Genomic DNA, 18,351 nt, shown 5'->3' with positions numbered 1-18,351 from the left:
CCCAGACATCAATAACCTCAGTCTTTGTTCTCACTAAATAACAATAACTTGCCCCATATATTCAGATTTACCTCTTAAAAAACTCATAGAGCACTTTCAGTTAATTTGATGTCTTTGATTTACTTGGAAAATCCCATGTAGCAGTTACTCTTTGCTGTTTCTAGTGGATTCTGGTCCTCAAATCTATCTCACTATGAAATATGAAGTCTTTCTACATTAGGAGCCAGTTTGACCTTTGTGCTAATTACATTCTTAAATACTCAATAGACAAGCATACTTATCAACATAAAATAAACTGATCCTCATCTAGGAAAACAGTCCTTTCTAAGACTAAAGAAGTAGCATTTAAGAAAAATGGAAACAAATCCTCCATAATTCCCTAAGGCAAATTTAAATAAGCTGTGTTTCTGCACTAGGAATGTGGTTTTATAATGAGTAACACAGGCACACATTCTTTTATTATTTTTTAAATTTTAGTTGTAAGTTGTGATATTTTCATCTGTTCAGAAAACCAAAGCTCAGTGTTCTTTTTCTTTTCAGTCGGTCCCGGAGGAAGATGCAGACAGTGTCAAATGTTTCCATCACGGGGATGCTCATCATGTACCTGCTTGCTGCCCTCTTTGGTTACCTAACCTTTTATGGTAGGTCACTCTGTCAAAGTCATTTTCTTTGTGCAAATCCTAGTTGGACTGACCATTAATCCGGGTAGGTATAATTCTTTTAATTACTCTCAATAAACAGCATGATCTCTAGATGCACATGCTCAATTAACATGCTATTTTAGTCTCATCATTTCACCTAAGAAAATGGAAACTGAACCAGGCTGCCTAACAGGTTATAATAATTTGTGAATTCACACATATTTTGTAAAAACCGTCCCTCTAATTTAATCATTTTCCTTAGGGGATAGAGGATATTTCTTTGGCTTGACTCTCTAAGCCATCTAAAGCTACATACATACTGTGAGAGTGAATCAGATCGCATGTTGTAAAGCTCTTTCAGTGGAATAACTAACTACCAAGCAAATGGCAGAAAAAGTACCAAGTCCTTGAGTTGGAACCTGCTTCCTGTTTACCAGTCAAGTCAAATCTGGGGGCTTGGAGCATTAGACAAATTTTCTGGGTTATCTCATTCTATTCTGTTATAGTGAATGGTTTCCTAAGAAAAAAGGACATGGCAAAATTCCTTTTGATCTGGGGATGTACTATCAAAAACCAAAGTGACTATGGCCACGTTTGATTATGCCAAAAACATATCCTCTCTGGCATCTTCACAGAACACTAAAGGAGCAGGATTGTTCTTCTCTTCAATGAAGCATGGCCCTACAGACAAATTTCAGGGAATCAAACATTAACACAAATCAATGTTATCAACATAAATATGTTCTTAAAATAAGCCTCTCTAACATTTTGCATTTTTTTTCCCCGACTGACTTGGTAAATTCAATTGATTGCAAGACAAATTGGGTAGGAAGAGACTGGAGGGGGCACCATTTGCTTGCTTTGTTTTTGTTTTTGTTTTTTTTTGACTAATATTTGGCTTTTAACCAAGCACTGATTTAGATTGGGCATTAACTCTTTGCTGGTTGTGAATTAATGAAAATTGGGTCAATGCCTTTGAAGGTATTTTTAACTCCCTTTGTCTGATTTTGAGGCGAGTAGTGGGAAAATCAGAGTACGTATGATTCTGTAAGCATTTCCTTGTCATTTATGCCTGGAATTCGAAAGAAATGTGTTTTCCAGGAGGGCAGCATCTTAATCTTATAGCAGTATTCATCGGGAGACCCTATAGCAATCATACTAATTCATTTTGTTACTTAATCTTTGTTACTAATTCATCATTGTTACTTAATCTAATGAGTCTCAACTCAGTGAGACAAACAAAAACTTGAAAAAGCCCAGAAGTGTGTCTGTCAGTGTCATGATGGAGTCATAATTGTTGAGCTTGAAAGAGTGTTAAAGATCATTTGTCCTAGGGTTTCCATACCGGGTTTGGAGAAGCTGCTTCGGGGCTCACTGGGCAGGTGAGGGTGGAGGGAGGTGGCAAGACGTGAGGGACAGGCTGATGAGGCTTGTCTCTTTCATCCCTTTCAACCAGAGAACCTCAGCCTGTCCTCTGTTTTGTGATGCTTCTGTATAGCAGAGAAAGACTTGTCACAATGCAAATGACCTAGAGAAGAGCCTTAGCAATTTTATACTACCTCCTGCAACTTTACAAGCTTCAGGACCCCTTTGTTCATTTGAACAAAGGTCACATAGCTAATAAGCTAAGATACAGGATAAAAACAGAGGTGTCTGACTTCCCAGACCTGGGTTCTTTCTACTATACTGTGTTCCTTCTGTAAAACGTCTTAGGTAAGCAGTGCCGATTTGACTACACCTAGTGGACTCATTCTCCTCTTCCTCTTTGCAGGAGAAGTTGAAGATGAATTGCTTCACGCTTACAGCAAAGTGTACACATTTGACACCCCTCTCCTCATGGTACGCCTGGCCGTCCTGGTGGCAGTAACACTAACTGTGCCCATAGTGCTGTTCCCTGTAAGTACCTGGCTTTGGTGAAAGAATCCTGCTTGACACCACAGATTAGTACATACGTTCTGACTTGATGTTGATTTAATTATAATGCAATGCCCAGGAACATTATTTTTTTATATAGCATTTTAAACTCACTTAAATTTGACTATGTAGACAGAGCAAGTATTTTTTTTTATTTAAAAAAATTTTTTTAATTATTTTTGGCTGCACTGTGTGGCTTGTGAGCTTATAGTTCCCCAACCAGGGATCCAATCCATGCCCTTGGCAGTGAAAGCACAGAGTCCTAACCACTGGACTGCCAGGGAATACTTGCTAGAGCAAGTATTTTTAAATGTTAAGTACTTTTTAAATGTAGGGGGAAAATCACAAAATTTATTTCTATGTATTTGTTTGTTTTACAGCTTTATTGAAGTTGAAATGAATTTTTTTAACATCTTTATTAGAGTATAATTGCTTTACAATGGTGTGTCAGTTTCTGCTTTATAACAAAGTGAATCAGTTATACATATACATATGTCCCCATATCTCTTCCGTCTTGCATCTCCATCCCTCCCACCCTCCCTATCCCACCCCTCTAGGTGGTCACAAAGCACTGAGCTGATCTCGCTGTGCTATGTGACTGCTTCCCACTAGCTATCTATTTTACGTTTGGTAGTGTATGTATGTCCAAGCCACTCTCTCACTTTGTCACAGCTTACCCTTCCCCCTCCCCATATCCTCAAGTCCATTCCCTAGTAGGTCTGTGTCTTTATTCCCGTCTTGCCCCTAGGTTCTTCATGACTTTTTTTTTTTTTTTCTTAGATTCCATATATATGTGTTAGCATACGGTATTTGTTTTTCTCTTTCTGATTTACTTCACTCTGTATGACTGACTCTAGGTCCATCCACCTCACTACAAATAACTCAATTTCGTTTCTTTTAGGAAATTCACGTTCTTTTATTTATTTATTTATGACTGTGTTGAGTCTTCGTTTCTGTGTGAGGGCTTTCTCTAGTTGCGGCAAGTGGGGACCACTCTTCATCGCGGTGCGCGGGCCTCTCGCCATCGCGGCCCCTCTTGTTGCGGAGCACAGGCTCCAGACGCGCAGGCTCAGTAATTGTGGCCCACGGGCCCAGCTGCTCCGTGGCACGTGGGATCCTCCCAGACCAGGGCTCAAACCCGTGTCCCCTGCATTGGCAGGCAGATTCTCAACCACTGCGCCACCAGGGAAGCCCCCAATTTCGTTTCTTTTTATGGCTGAGTAATATTCCATTGTATATATGTGCCACATCTTCTTTATCCATTCATCTGTTGATGGACACTTAGGTGGCTTCCATGTCCTGGCTATTGTAAATAGAGCTGCAATGAACATTTTGGTACATGACTCTTTTTGAATTATGGTTTTCTCAGGGTATATGTCCAGTAGCGGGATTGCTGGGTTGTATGGTAGTTCTATTTTTAGTTTTTTGAGGAACCTCCATACTGTTCTCCACAGTGGATGTATCAATTTACATTCCCACCAACAGCGCAAGAGGGTTCCCTTTTCTCCACATCCTCTCCAGCATTTATTGTTTTTAGATTTTTTGATGATGGCCATTCTGACCGGTGTGAGATGATACCTCATTGTAGTTTTGATTTGCATTTCTCTAATGATTAATGATGTTGAGCATTCTTTCCTGTGTTTGTTGGCAATCTGTATATCTTCTTTGGAGAAATGTCTATTTAGGCCTTCTGCCCATTTTTGGATTGGGTTGTTTGTTTTTTTGATATTGAGCTGCATGAGTTGTTTGTATGTTTTGGAGATTAATCCTTTGTCAGTTGCTTCATTGCAAATATTTTCTCCCATTCTGAGGGTTGTCTTTTCGTCTTGTTTATGGTTTCCTTTGCTGTGCAAAATCACAGCAAGATCCTTTTTGACCCACCTCCTAGAGAAACGGAAATAAAAACAAAAATAAACAAATGGGACCTAATAAAACTGAAATTAATTTTTAAGCTCAAATTCAAAAAAGCAGATCTTGAGCTTCTCTCTTGTGGATTAGTAGAAATGAGTAGGAATTCATATAACTTCTGAAATTTGAAATCCAAAACCACTTTCACTTTCAAATCATATTACATTTTCACCACAGTTCTGAAGGTATTTCATTTTCTCCCCCGAGTTTATTGTGCTACCAAAACATCCAAAAGTCACCTTATTTAATCTGATTTCTTGAAGGCTAATGAGAAGGAGATTCATGTTAAGTAAATTACACACTAGAACCAAATTTCTTGAAAAATAGTCATGTTATCCATCACATGTCTCTTCTTCTACTGCCCCCAAGACTGACACATACCCTCTTGCCAGACTCGTACTAGGACGGTCCCTACATGGCATTTGCCATTGGCGCCAGTTGTTCTGGGATCACAGAGCAGGGCTGGTCATAGAGACTTGAGCTACATGAGTTAAAATCACCACCTATGGATAAACACAAGTCTGCACTTTCCTGCCAACTCTTCTACTTTCATAAGCACTGAACTTACCATTCATTTTAGGGGGAAAAATCAACGATACAGTAGCCAGCACTGTCCTGCACAGAATGTTCCATACAGGGCCAAGCAGATGAGGACTGCTCATATAATGACACTGCTTTCACTTTAAATGCAGCTTGTGTGCTGAATTATTTTTTGGCACATTCCTTTTTCATGAGTGCATGAAATCAGATCCTTATTACTATGGCGGCTAAGAGTTTACTTTTAAATAATGTCTTGCCTCTCATATATCTGAAAGTATTTCAAATGTTATGCACTCATCTTTAGCCTAAAATCAGCTCCATTGTGGGGACAAAGCAGAAGACAGCTGTAGACAGAAAGGGTACCATAGGGTAAAATTTCCAAGCAAACAGCATCGCCAAGAAAAGAATATCTGGAACCCTTCTTTTTGTGTGTAAAGATATTACTGATTAAATTCTGGCATACAGTGGGCACTCATATCATTGTTGAATGAAAGCATTTTGTAAAAGAGATCTGTTACGTGCTTCTGTATTGCTTTATTCATAAACCCTAAATACAGTGCTTTCAAGCCGTGGTCTCAAGAGATTAATGGACTTGGCTGTCATTACTCAGCTAGTTGGTAATAGTTGAACTAATGCATTGCTCACAGCATGACACTGATGGCTGCGGTCATGATAACGGGAAGTGAAAGTCAGCCTTTCATTTAGTGATGACCATTTCACTTTGAAATTAACAATCCAGATCGTCCACAGAAATTCTTCCCCTGTATAACAGATCAGGCAGTGGCATAAATCTGACCATCAGGAATGGCAACACATTTCCCATTAGTTGTATCTCCCATAGTAGTTTGGAAACATTTCCCACCTGATGCCCATTAAAACCAAAATTGACCATTAGAACCAAATTTCAGAAAACTAACTTAACTGCTATCCTTCATTATGTATTTAAACTCAACATTATCATTTATGAAACATTTTGCATGTAATTCTGCCTCACCCCTACAATGTTACATTGAGATGATCTGTTTAATTGTCCACATTTTCCCCTGGAGGTAAGTGGTGTGCATGGTGACTGGCACAAGATGAGCTCAACAAGGTTTGCTAAGAAAAATTGTCTCCAAATGAATCTTGCCCTTTCTTGAGGTGTATGAACTGCCTTTTTTAGCAAAAGCATAGATTCGTCCCCTCGCTGACATTTGCCACGAACTTCAGTTTGCGTGAGGATCTTGGCTATTTGAACCAAGCCTCCATGGTTTTGATGGATGACATAAAAGTGGGTCCAGCCTCCCTGTCCCAGTCAAGTGCCACAAGGCTACATTCAGACACTTCTCTCCCAAAGTGATAGAAGTTGGTTGTGATGTATCTGTTTGTTTCTTACAGTTTAGAACCAAGATTTTCCACGTGTCAAATGCTGAGTCAAACAGCATGGTTCTCCTGATAAGTTTCTTTGAATTAAGAAAACTCTTGACTAATAAGTTTATTTACTTTGCTTTGATATCCCCGCATACAAATAATAAAACAAATAAAACCTAATATGTATTAGGTTTAATCTGGATTAAAATCTATCAGTTTTAGGTATTATTTTGTATTCTCCTATTTTCAACAAATATGTTGGTTCTTTTTCTTAGGAGCCCAAGAAGAGATGACAAGAGTTTTGTTGTTGTTGATGGTGGTGGTTGCTTTTTCCTTTTATCTCTCCATTTATTATCTTTCTTTTCTCCAGACAGGTTAGCTTTGTCCTTCTTAGAAAGTGCACAAAGTAAGTGCTTGAAGTGTTTATTGAACAATAAATAAATAAAGAGAATTAAGACTCTAGCTTTTTCACAAGCCACTCAATACTGTTTTTTCTTTCTTAGTAGTAGGAGGGGGTGATATGGAGTGGGATGTCTATTATGGGACTGCACCTCCTTCCCAAGGACGAATAATGCTATTTTCAGCTTGTGCTTCCCTTTATGCAGAAAATGCGCACATTACCATGAAAAACAGAAAGCCCAATAACCCTAATGGGTTTATCAAGAACACACAGACTCAAATTCTACCTACCGCACCTTAAAAAAAGAAAGGAGATCGTGTCTCAGATTCTTTGGCTACTTCCTCTTCATTTTATTTTAGTAAAACCAATCTTTTCACTTATGTTGCCTTCAGACTTCCTGTTTTGAAGTGAATATAGATATAGGCCTAGATATATGGCAGATGTTGCTATGAACTGGAATAGAATAGTGATGCATAGGTATTTCCTACACTCTTGTCCTACGCAATCCTACTGAAGTATGGTTCACTTCTCAACAACAGAATGGATTTTTTTTTCGAGTTCAGAACTAAGGCTCCCAATTTCTATTCAACCTCCACGTTTCTGACTTCACATTGAGTCCCCACTTTAGAACACAGCACCTCCTAACAGGCTCAGAACACTGTCTCTGGAAATAACAGATGTGTTCTCTAGAACTGCATGGAACTTTTCTAGAATTATTCACGGGGCTGTGGCTGGGGACTTCCCCACGCACAGCATCTGACCCACATTTCCAGGTTCTTATCAGTTTGTGTCAGAGAGAAAAGGGCACTGAGATAAGTGGGGCGGAAGGCAAGGCTCTCTGGGTAATAAGTCAGAGTCACCTCTATCTTGACACAGGTAAATAGAGCTGCTGGGGACCTCTCGATCCCAGGCTCACCCCTCAAGGCAGCGTTTTAACATGGAATGACTAGCAAGTTTCATTCTATTCTTTTCCACCAACTACCACCATCAGCAGTCTTCCATCTCCCTATTTGTCCTGTTGCCCATTTTAGGAATGCATTGGCAACTCTATATGCCTTCAGTTCTGTTTGGGATTTTGTTATTCCTTATTCATTCTGAAGAGCAAGATTTCACCATTTACTTCAACCATTATTCCTGTAAACTTTCTATACTATTACATCATTAGGCCAAATCTTCGTCTTTCTGGGAGCCATGAGACCCTAGGAAACTGTATTTATTTACATTCAGAGGCCCTGTACATATAAGTTTGCCTCTAACTCAGCTTATAGAATTAAAGGCATTATTTCAACAAAGGGCTGAAAAGCACATACCTGTGACCCCTGCCTGAAAATAACCTGTATTCTACTTGTTTATGCTATAAGTTTATCACTTTCAGACAAATAAATCCTTAAGCACTATGTATGAACCATAGAAAGCTTATTTTAAGCTTATTAAATTAGGACAATATTGAATAAGCCCTAATTGTAGGACATAATGTAGAATTTCCAAGCTGCTGGGGAAAACAAAATCAAACCATTTGTTTTCCTCAGTCTACTTTTCAGAGTGAGTTTCATAATTTTCAGTCATCCAAATTTTAAAATCCGTTACAAACAAACCGTTTCCAGAGACTATCTGGCTTTGCCATTCTGGAAGTGAAATTGCCTTTTAAACCTAAGCAGATGGCTTTAATTTTTGCTGGACTGGTATGAAGAGAATGTCACATTAGACACTGTAAACAATTCAGCTCAAAGTTTTTGTCATTCATATGTGTGTTTCAAAATATATTTTACATTTTCTCTCTTTTAAGTGAATTCCCATCTCCACACCATTAAGAGACTTCAGAAGCAAAATTTTAAAGTGAAAATCAATCCTAGCGTTTCTAAAAATGGGAAGTTCTAGCTTAACTCAAGTGCTCACTTATTGAAAAGCCAATAAACGAATTCCACTAAGTCCAAAAGTGTCCTCTAAAAGATTCCAAAGATAAGAGTATTTCCAACTTTGTTAAGCTGTTCAAACATAAATGGCACTCCCTCCCTCTACCCGCAAGGATCTTTTTATCCGGTTACATCAGGGTAACTTGAGCAGGTGCTACAACTGGAGCCTCTCTTGACCCTTCCCCTACTTATTTCAGCTGCTGAAATAGGGCTGAAATCTGTCAAGGATCTCAAAGGGAGGGAAAAGTTTTGCTCTGTTCAACTTAAGTCAACATTTATTGAGTGCCTCCTGCGTGCAAGACACTAAGGTAGAAATGAGGAGTGTTAAGATTATTAGGTCTTGTTCTTTGCCTTTTGTGCATTTATCATCTATACTTGTGGGGAGGTAAAAGGAGGAAAAAAGAAAGGAGTAAACACACAATATATCATATTTTTTAAAATATTAGGTGGCAAAAATGGTAAATCAAATGTAAAATTAAGAAACACCAGGTTTGTAAAAATTCTGCTCACAATCACATGCAAATAAATTCAGTGCTTGCCCTTCATACTTAATCCAGGCTGATGAGACATGATTAGAAATCAACAAGGGTTTTACTGTGTCTCTGAATTATATATCTTATCTGTTCTTTTATCTCTTTCTGACTGAGATTATTTTCAAGAAAACAATTCTGAAAGCCGAGAAAGTGAGCACAAGATAGATCACCAAGGAAAATGACACTTTCCCAAACATCAAAAATCAGCATCAAACTTGCACAACAATATGAATGTACTTAATACCACTGGACTGTACATTTAAAAATGGCTAAGATGGTACATTTTATGCTATTTTTACTTTACTAAAATTTTTAAAATTTGAAAAAAAATCAGCATCAAGATCTTTTCTGGGAGAAAAAGGAAAAACAAAGAAAATGCTTTAGAGGGATGAGAATATTTGAAATAGTAGATAAAGTTAAAAACAAAGCAGTGACAGAAAGGGGAAAGAAATAAATTAGGAGTTTGGGATTAAAATACACACATTACTGTATATAAAATAAGTAACCAACAAGGACCTATTATATAACACATGGACCCATACTCAGTATCTTGTAATAACCTATAATGGAAAAGAATCTGAAAGAGAAAAACTAAAAAAACATATATATATATATATATATATATATATATATATATATATATATATATATATATATGTGTGTGAGTGTGTGTATAACTGAATCACTTTGCTATGCTCTTGAAACTAACACAACATTATAAATTAACTATACTTCAATTAAAAAAAAACAAAACAAAGCAGTGACCTTGCCTTTGCACTTTCTTGTAGATTCGTACATCAGTGACCACACTGTTATTTCCCAAAAGACCCTTCAGCTGGATAAGACATTTCCTGATTGCAGCCATACTTATTGCACTGGATAATGTTTTGGTCATCCTGGTGCCAACTATAAAATACATCTTTGGATTCATAGGTAAGTTTCAGAATGGTTTTTATTTAATCAACTCAAGCTGTCCATAAATGGAGAACAGGGAGCCAGTGATGGGAGGTCAAGCATCCCAGCCCATCTCAGGCTCACAGAATTCCTAGTAGTCCAGCTGGGCTCCAGCTGGTCACCGTCCCTCCCTCCCAGGTGACACTGGACGTTATTCATAGGATCAGAAAATGTTAGTGCTAAAACCTACTTTATAGGTCATCTAGTCTAGCTGCCTTTTCTGACAGACAAGACAACTGAGCCCCATAGAAGTCAAGTCATATACCTTGGAGTGAACCCAGGATTTGGACCTAGGTCTTAACTCTGCATCAGAAAGAGGAAGGAAGATAGATTTTATCTACAGGATGCCCTCTTAGGTCTGTGAGTATCAGCTGAGCCTTAAAGGATGTCTTTGGAGGAAGAGGAGGTTGACTTTGTAAAGCATATTATTTCCCTTAACTGGGTGGCCTTGTAATATATTTGATTTCCCATTCTGCTGATTTGAGGGTTTACTCACATTTTAAATACAATATAAAACTTTAAAAACTCAGGTGTAGGCAACTTGAAAAGTTAGAATTGGATCGGAAGGGTGTGTGATGAGTTCAGCCTTCTTAGTATGTGTTTATATTACTAATTTCCTATAAATTTGTAACATTCAGCCTTTTTGTTGCTTATTTTATGTGATGTATACTTACTAGCCAGCTACGATGTTAGGTGCATTTAAATTTTATTTATAAACATACCTTCTTTGAATAAGCATCCATGAGCTTATAGAGCTTTTCATGCTTTGATTAGGGTCGCTTTAGATTTGGTTTCTTTCAAGTGTATGCCCTTGGGTCTCTGCCCTGCTGAGTCAGACCTGCTGAGTAAGACTTTGACCTGTCCGGTGTCTCTCCTCAGGGGCTTCTTCTGCCACTATGCTGATTTTCATTCTTCCAGCAGTTTTTTATCTTAAACTTGTCAAGAAAGAACCTCTTAGGTCACCCCAAAAGGTCGGGGTAAGTAAGGTTTGCAATGTTTCCCATTATAACTTGCTCTTTGACTACATAGAGTAAACCAGGAAATGTATGCACATGGTTCCAAAAAATGAATTGATGCACAAGAATCAAAAATCAAAGATGGGCTGGAACTCTCTGGTGGAGAGAAAGGGGGCATGGATTTCTGTCACTCAGATGATTCCAGGATTTCTTCTCTTCAAATATTAAATGTCTTGTGCTGAGTCCTTCCTACTTGTCAAATGCTAATGGAGCTTGCCCACAGGTTTCCATATATTCCAGTTTCCACCACCAAGCTATTGCTGCACTATCCACAGGAAATTATGCAGAAAGGAATTAGGCTCCCTAGCAGTGTGATGAAAAAATTTAAACATTTTGGTCATATTCGTTAGGTTTGTAAGGCCAAAAAAAAAAATGTTGCTTCTGTTTTCCCCTCCTTAGTACCTTGTTGTCCCCTGATGTGGACTAAGAAACAGAACCATTCATTTTCCAGTTAATCTCTTACAGTATCATTTACAGTCTTATTAACCTGGGGAGTATATATTTCTTTCCCATGATAGTACTACAAAAATATATACTAGAAATAATTGTTTTTCCAATATTAAATATTATCAATGACTGCTTGATAAAGTCTTATATTAAGGCTTGAGTCTGACTGACTGACCCTGAATTTTGCCTGGGAATCATTCTCCTCTCCGGATGGTTCAGGGACTTTGGTATCAAAAGCTCCCCCCATCATCTTGCCCCATAATTTCCACTCTATGTAGTCCATTCTGCTTGGACTTTTACAGCAGTGTGACCTTGGCAAATTACTTGTCTTTTTATTTTCAGTTTGACCAGATATAAAAGTGAGTAAAATTATCTCCTAGATCCTTTCTAGTGAAATAAAAACTTTAGCTGCTCTTTCCTCATATGTAGAATTAGGAGGTTGATCTGCGTGGTAATATATAAGGCTCCTTCTAGCATTAAAATTATGAAATATTTGTATGTAATTATATGTACATGTATATATATGTGTATATATGTAATTACATACACACACATACACTTCGAAGTTTTTTTCAAGGAATATGAAACATGCATTATATTAGGCTTTTGTTTTTGTTTGCTTTAAAAAATTTAATCATATCATACATACTACTCTTTTATAACCTGACCCTTTTCACCTAAAAGATTGTGAGCACTCCCTAGGTCATTAAATCTTTTTCTATTGCTTGGTTTGTAATGATTACGGGGTATTCCATCATTTTGATGTACCAAATCAGTTAACCATTTTTCTATTTTGAACATTTGGGTTAAATCTCTCTACTACTGTATTCACCCTCTTTCCCCAGCTAGGGTTCTAAATTGATTGAACTGCTAGGCATGGACATCTAAGCTATAAGCATAATACAATTCAATATGCAAATCAGATGGCTGCCTTAAGTAAGCAACTTATAAAAGCAAACTGTACTAAGGAAGTATCGTTTCTGTGTTCCCTGACAAGTTCTCTCTGACTTACAGGCTTTAATTTTCCTTGTGGTTGGAATCATCTTTATGATTGGAAGCATGGCACTCATTATAATTGACTGGATTTACAATCCCCCAAATTCCAAGCATCACTAACCCAAGGAAAAATACTATATTTTCCTGTTGGAGACAGTTGCAAATTATGCTCCCAAAGACTTCTGAGTTATCTCGATTGGAATGTTATTCACAGGAAATAACAGGAAGAGTCCAAAGATGTTTACCAGCAATATCACCAGGCACCTGCAGAAGAGGAAGTCATCATTTTCGTCACAAATGGCTGTTTATGTGTTTAAAATCTGTGGTGCACATTTCGACCCAGGTTATACTAGAGCAGTGTGAGATGATGTATTTTTGCTTCTGCACAAGCAGAATAAGGGTAGCTGCATGATAATACCCTCTTCCCTCTCCTCCCACCTTCTCCCCTCACAAAAGTACCAAATTCCTGTATTCTCAGAACATCAAACAAAAATGCCCTGGTGGCAAAGCTATTACCATTTAATGCCTTCCCTCAATCTTGCACCAAATACTCTGGGTGTATTTAATAACAGAGGCAAAAGGCATGTTTTATGAACTGTCTCTGTACGGTACATGAGACACCAGGCTAGAACATCTTATGGTCAACAATAAAGGAATATTTTGCCCATCCTGTTGGTGACATTGAATTAGTGACTTCTTCATTCAGTAGATCTTTTGTAAATGTTAAAACATCTTACGAAACATAGAGAGGGGCTTTATTTAAATTATAGAGCAATAGCAAAACAATGCTTATAGCTAAACTGCGTGTTCTGGAAGCATTTATCAATGTTATTCCCAATCCTCTTGTCATAGTTTTGTCACTGAACAATGCCCTCCCTCTCGTCTTCCATTCTCATTCAGAATTTTTAGAAGACCACGATTCACGTGGAGCTACACTACCCAGTATTGTTTGATACATTTTTATTTGATAAACATTCAGTGCAGGAAACTGTGATTGCTATATGTTTATGTATATAATCTTATTCTGTAGTCATCAGAATTTTAATGTATGGTACATTTGATTTTTATTTTTTACATGTGTAGTTTTCTCTCTTCACAGTCAAACATTTATCTTATTGGGGGTGGGAGTAGGGAATTAATTTGATGGGCTCAAAAATCCATGTGTATGTATCTGTTTATTGGGGATATTTTAAATTTGAAATCTGAGTTATATAGTTCAGTAATGCTCTTCTTCAATGTTTACAATATTATCGTAATCATCTAGAAGAAAATAAGTTCCCTATTTGCAAATAATTATCAATACTAAGGTTGTTCTTTTAATTTAGCAGGTCTAAAATAGGATTTCATTCATTTTAGCTTGCACAGGTATTTGCTGACATTCATTTGCTATTTAATACAATGTTGAGCCATTTTCTATAAAAATAAAAATGCCAACACTACAAAGAGATGCGAATGATTATTCTTCCTCACTTCTACAACATAGTTTCATGAAATGGATTTAAAATTTAGTATTCATTGCCTAGAATTTCTGGAGTTTGCTCCTTTTTTTTTTTTTCTCAATCAGTATCAAGCACATTTATTGTATATTTTAGTGCAGCCAACTATGAAATATAGGTATATATAAGTATGATAAAATTAAATCATATTTCAATAGTTTTTGCTGGAATGTGCCTTAAGTAAATATATATTTGTTTTCTGTATTATTTTCTAGAGTCATAATACTGTAAAATGGTGCACTTTGTTAAGGAAATTGAGCATTACTAGAAACTATCATAACTTCTGACTTACTATTATTGGAAAAAATTTGCCAAGTAGCATTTTTAAGATATATTTCTATTTTCATTCATCTAAAGAGTGTATCAAAATAGAAAGTGAAAAAAGGTACCTTCTGAGTGTTAAAAAAATGTTTGGTCTGAATGTATTTAAATGTAAATAACAAAGATTGATCCAAAAAATTGAAAACTGTAAAATCTGTATATATTTTGAATGCTTTACATGTGAAATGACTGACTTGAAAATATCAACATGTGTAATTATATAAATATTCAAGAGCAATACTACAGTGCCAAATAATAAAGCACCATTTTTTTCTCATGGCCTTTTTCAGGATCATAGATCTCATAGACTGCAGGGCAGACATACATATGGCATCTTGTACTGGTTAATTTAGCCCCATTTATAAACAGATGAAAACTTTATTTTCTTATTTCATTTATAAGATGGTTCAATGTATTGGGAGGCTTTTTTATTACAGAAAGTGTATATTGGTATATAATAAATGAACTTTTCAAATGACTGTGATGTAATTTTCTTTCTATTGTTGAAGGCTGTGAATTATTTATACATGAAAAAACATTTTTAATATAAATATTGTCTCTTTTATTTTGGTATATGTTCCATTTTTATTGTTACTCTTGACATATACATTTATAGCTTTCAAAAATATAGTTGCCATCTTATTTTGGCAAAATACACAGCTAATTCTAAATCATTCTTATTTTATATCATCCTAGAATGAGTGTGGAAGAAATGACTCTTTATGGTGAATTAGGGAGAATTCATTTGGGATGGAAAAAGAGGGACTAGAAGGAGATAAGAATAGTAAAATAAAGACATGGAAGATTTGGGAGAAGGGAAAACAACATGGGAGTGATGAGGATTGGGTAGAAATGGACTAGTAGTGGGATTGAGAGGTCATATGCTAAGTTTATGCTTAACTTTCTAAGAAACTTCCAAGTAGGTCTCCAAGGTGGTTCCACCATTTTCATTTTCACCAGTAATACATACAAGTTCCAGTTGCTCCACATCCCTGCCAACATTTGACATTGTCTTTTGTACTGCAGAGACTTTCAAGTAAGTGTGAAATGTTATCTCATTGTGATTTTCATTTCCATTTCCCTGATGACTAGTGTTGGACACTTTTCATGTATTTAATAGCCATTCATCTATCCTTTTGTAAAGGGTCTGTTCAAATCTCTTGCTTATTTTTAAAATTAAGTTGTTTGTCTTTTTATTGTGTATTTGTCAGAGTTCTTTATGTATTCTGAATACATGTCGTCTGTCAGATTGCAAATATATTTTCCCAGTCTATGGCATGTTTACTCATTTTCCTAAAGGTGTTCTGCAATTCCTCTCTTACTGGGATAAGATTAATTGGAATGGTATTGTCATAATTAATTTTTAGATTTTCAAATTTGGAGGGTAAGAGTCTTCTTTCCTTTCTCTCTCTCTCTTTTTCTTATGTTGGTGTATTTTTGCCTTGTAGTTAGCTTTATTTAATGTATGCTAATTTAATTCTTGTTTTATACAGCTTTGATTAAAAATAACTTTTTCTAAGTCACTTTAAATCTTCATTAGGAGGCCCAGAACTATCTAGATAAGCCCAGAACATCAAAAATCCTTTCTGGCTACTTGTAATCAACTTTATTAGTTCTCTCAGCCCTTGTTACAGGCACATATAGAGGGAATGAGAAATTATTTCATTTGGTTCTTATTTACCAGTTTGGAAGTTCTGCCATTTTCTCTGCATTTTCCTTCATGTGCAGAACCAGTTTGCATAGCCTTTGCTTCTGTAGCATGCATCTTCATGACTGTCTTTTCCCAATAAAAAAAAATTGTACTAATTATTACTGTTGAAGAAACTGATTTTTTTTAAAGTTTAAAAAAAACTTTACACCGCACACCAAAATGAAAAAATTCAATATGAAATCCAAAACATAACCAGGAGACATTTTAGGAAAAACTATTTGATAGCTGCATGTGAAAGTAAAACACAATGGAAGAAATCACAAAGGCAATGGTGAATACACATAACTACACAACAGTAAAAAATACTTCTGTACATTAAAGAATAAACAATTAAAAATAATAGCTACTACAAAATACAGACCAATATATCCTTAATGTATGAAGATAATACAAATTAATAAGGGAAATACCAAGAATCTAATAGAAGAACGGGCAACGGGCATGAAATCACTGACAAGAAATGGATGGTGAATGAGTATTTACAAATAGTATGACCTCGCCATGAATCAAAGACAGGCAAGTAAAAACATAATTAAATAAAATTGTTTTGCCCGTCAGAGTACTAGGATAAAGAAAAAGTAATATTCTGCCCTGGTGAGTGTGGGGAGTGGTTCACTCTCATTCTGGTGACAGAAATCTTTGTTTTGCTAATCTTATCTGGAAAGCATTCTGACCATACTTATAAAGATCCTCACAAATATTTGTAGTAGTCAGAATCGTCCCCCAAAGTTATCCACACGCTAATCCCTGGCACCTGAAAATATGTAGGGAAATGGGACTTGGCAGATATAACTGAAATACAGATCTTAAAACAGGGAGATTATCCTGAATAATCTAGTAACATAAACACTTAAAATCAAAGAACTTTCTTCAGCTAAAGTCAAAAATATTCAAAGTGTAAGAGGGACTCAACTTGCCATTGATGGCTTGAAGATGGAGGAGACCACATGGAAACTGTGAAAAAGAAATGAATTCTTCCAACAACTTAAATGAGCCAATGAGATGATTCTTCTCTGAGCCTCCAAATAGGAGCCTAGGGCAGCAACACCTAGATTTGAGGCTTGAGAGACCCTAAGCAGAGTACTCTGTTGAGCCAGCCAGATTTGTGACCCTACAAATCTGTGAGATAATAAATGTGTCATTTTAATCTGCTAAATTTGTGATAATTTGCTATGGCAGCAACATGAAACTACGAAATTCAATGTTCTTGTCTTTTGATCCACCAATTTCTTTTATAAGAATCTATTCTCAGGAAATAATCAGAGAAGTGAATTGACTAATATGTACTCATGTATTCTTTCAACATATAATGGGTTACAATTTTGAAATACTCCAAATATCCAAAATTGTGGAATGATTTAATAAATTCTAGGACCTTCATAGGCTGGAATATGACACAGTCATTAAAAATGTTTTTGAATAATCACCAATGAAACAAAAAACTATGGTATAATATTAAGTGAAAAAAAATCAAGGATAAATGCTTTCTTATCCCAAGTTTACATATTAAAAATACATGGAATAGAAAAAATAAGAATAGAAAAAAATGAAAGAGACCTAAAATGTTAAAAGTAGATATTTGTAAGTAGTAAAATAATTAGCAATGTTAGTTTTCATCTTCATATGTTTCTGTTATTTTCTAAATTTTCTACAAAGACTATATATTCCTTTTATCGTTAGGAAGAACTTTTCAGAAGAAAAAAACTTTCTGCCTATTTATATTTTCTGGAAAAAGAATGAAAGCATACTGCCAATTTCTATATTTTCAGCTGAGTCTAAAGGCAGAATTAAATGAAAGTGCAATTCACAATTAGGGAATAGTCATTGATGACTGAAGCAGAACCTAAAAGGATGGGGCAGACCATGGCCAGAGGTGGGGCTGGGACAAGATAGGGATGACATGAAGAAAAGGGTGTAGCATAGTCAGTAGACCAGGATTTGAGTCCCATATACATGTTTTGGTCAAGTCATTTAATTTTATTGAGCTTTAGTTTCTTCATTTTTGCTAGAATAATTTCTGTGTAATGCAATTCCCAAGATCATTTAGCTTGGAATTGTTGGAAATGTCAGAAGATTCTTTCTTGTAACATAGTCACAACTCTAGTTCAAATGTTTGGCAATAATCACGAATAAGGGATGGAAGAACTCTCTCCAGTGGGAGAATTCCAAAGCATACCATGCAGCAATGATTTCTGCAGCTTGTTCCTGGAA

At 36.2% G+C, this 18,351-nt stretch overlaps 1 protein-coding gene across 7 annotated transcripts in view; it reads left to right on the top strand.

The window, feature by feature from the left end:
- SLC38A4 (solute carrier family 38 member 4) overlaps nucleotides 1-13,341 on the top strand; it is a 67,510-nt gene extending 54,169 nt beyond the window's left edge. For 4 of the 7 annotated variants that reach the window (XM_036866333.1, XM_036866335.1, XM_036866332.1 and 1 more), the window contains 5 exons: nucleotides 541-641; nucleotides 2,413-2,537; nucleotides 9,988-10,132; nucleotides 11,033-11,130; nucleotides 12,631-13,341. In XM_036866333.1, coding sequence (XP_036722228.1) covers nucleotides 541-641; nucleotides 2,413-2,537; nucleotides 9,988-10,132; nucleotides 11,033-11,130; nucleotides 12,631-12,732 — 571 coding nt within the window. In that variant the 3' untranslated portion in view covers nucleotides 12,733-13,341. The other 3 variants (XM_036866336.1, XM_036866338.1, XM_036866337.1) reach the window with 3 other exon arrangements.
- Nucleotides 13,342-18,351: the final 5,010 nt, after the last annotated feature.

This window comes from Balaenoptera musculus, chromosome 10 (assembly GCF_009873245.2).
Source record: "Balaenoptera musculus isolate JJ_BM4_2016_0621 chromosome 10, mBalMus1.pri.v3, whole genome shotgun sequence".
NCBI lineage: Eukaryota > Metazoa > Chordata > Mammalia > Artiodactyla > Balaenopteridae > Balaenoptera > Balaenoptera musculus.
The sequence above is the reverse complement of the archived record's forward strand: the minus strand, read 5'-3'. Positions and strand labels throughout refer to the sequence as shown.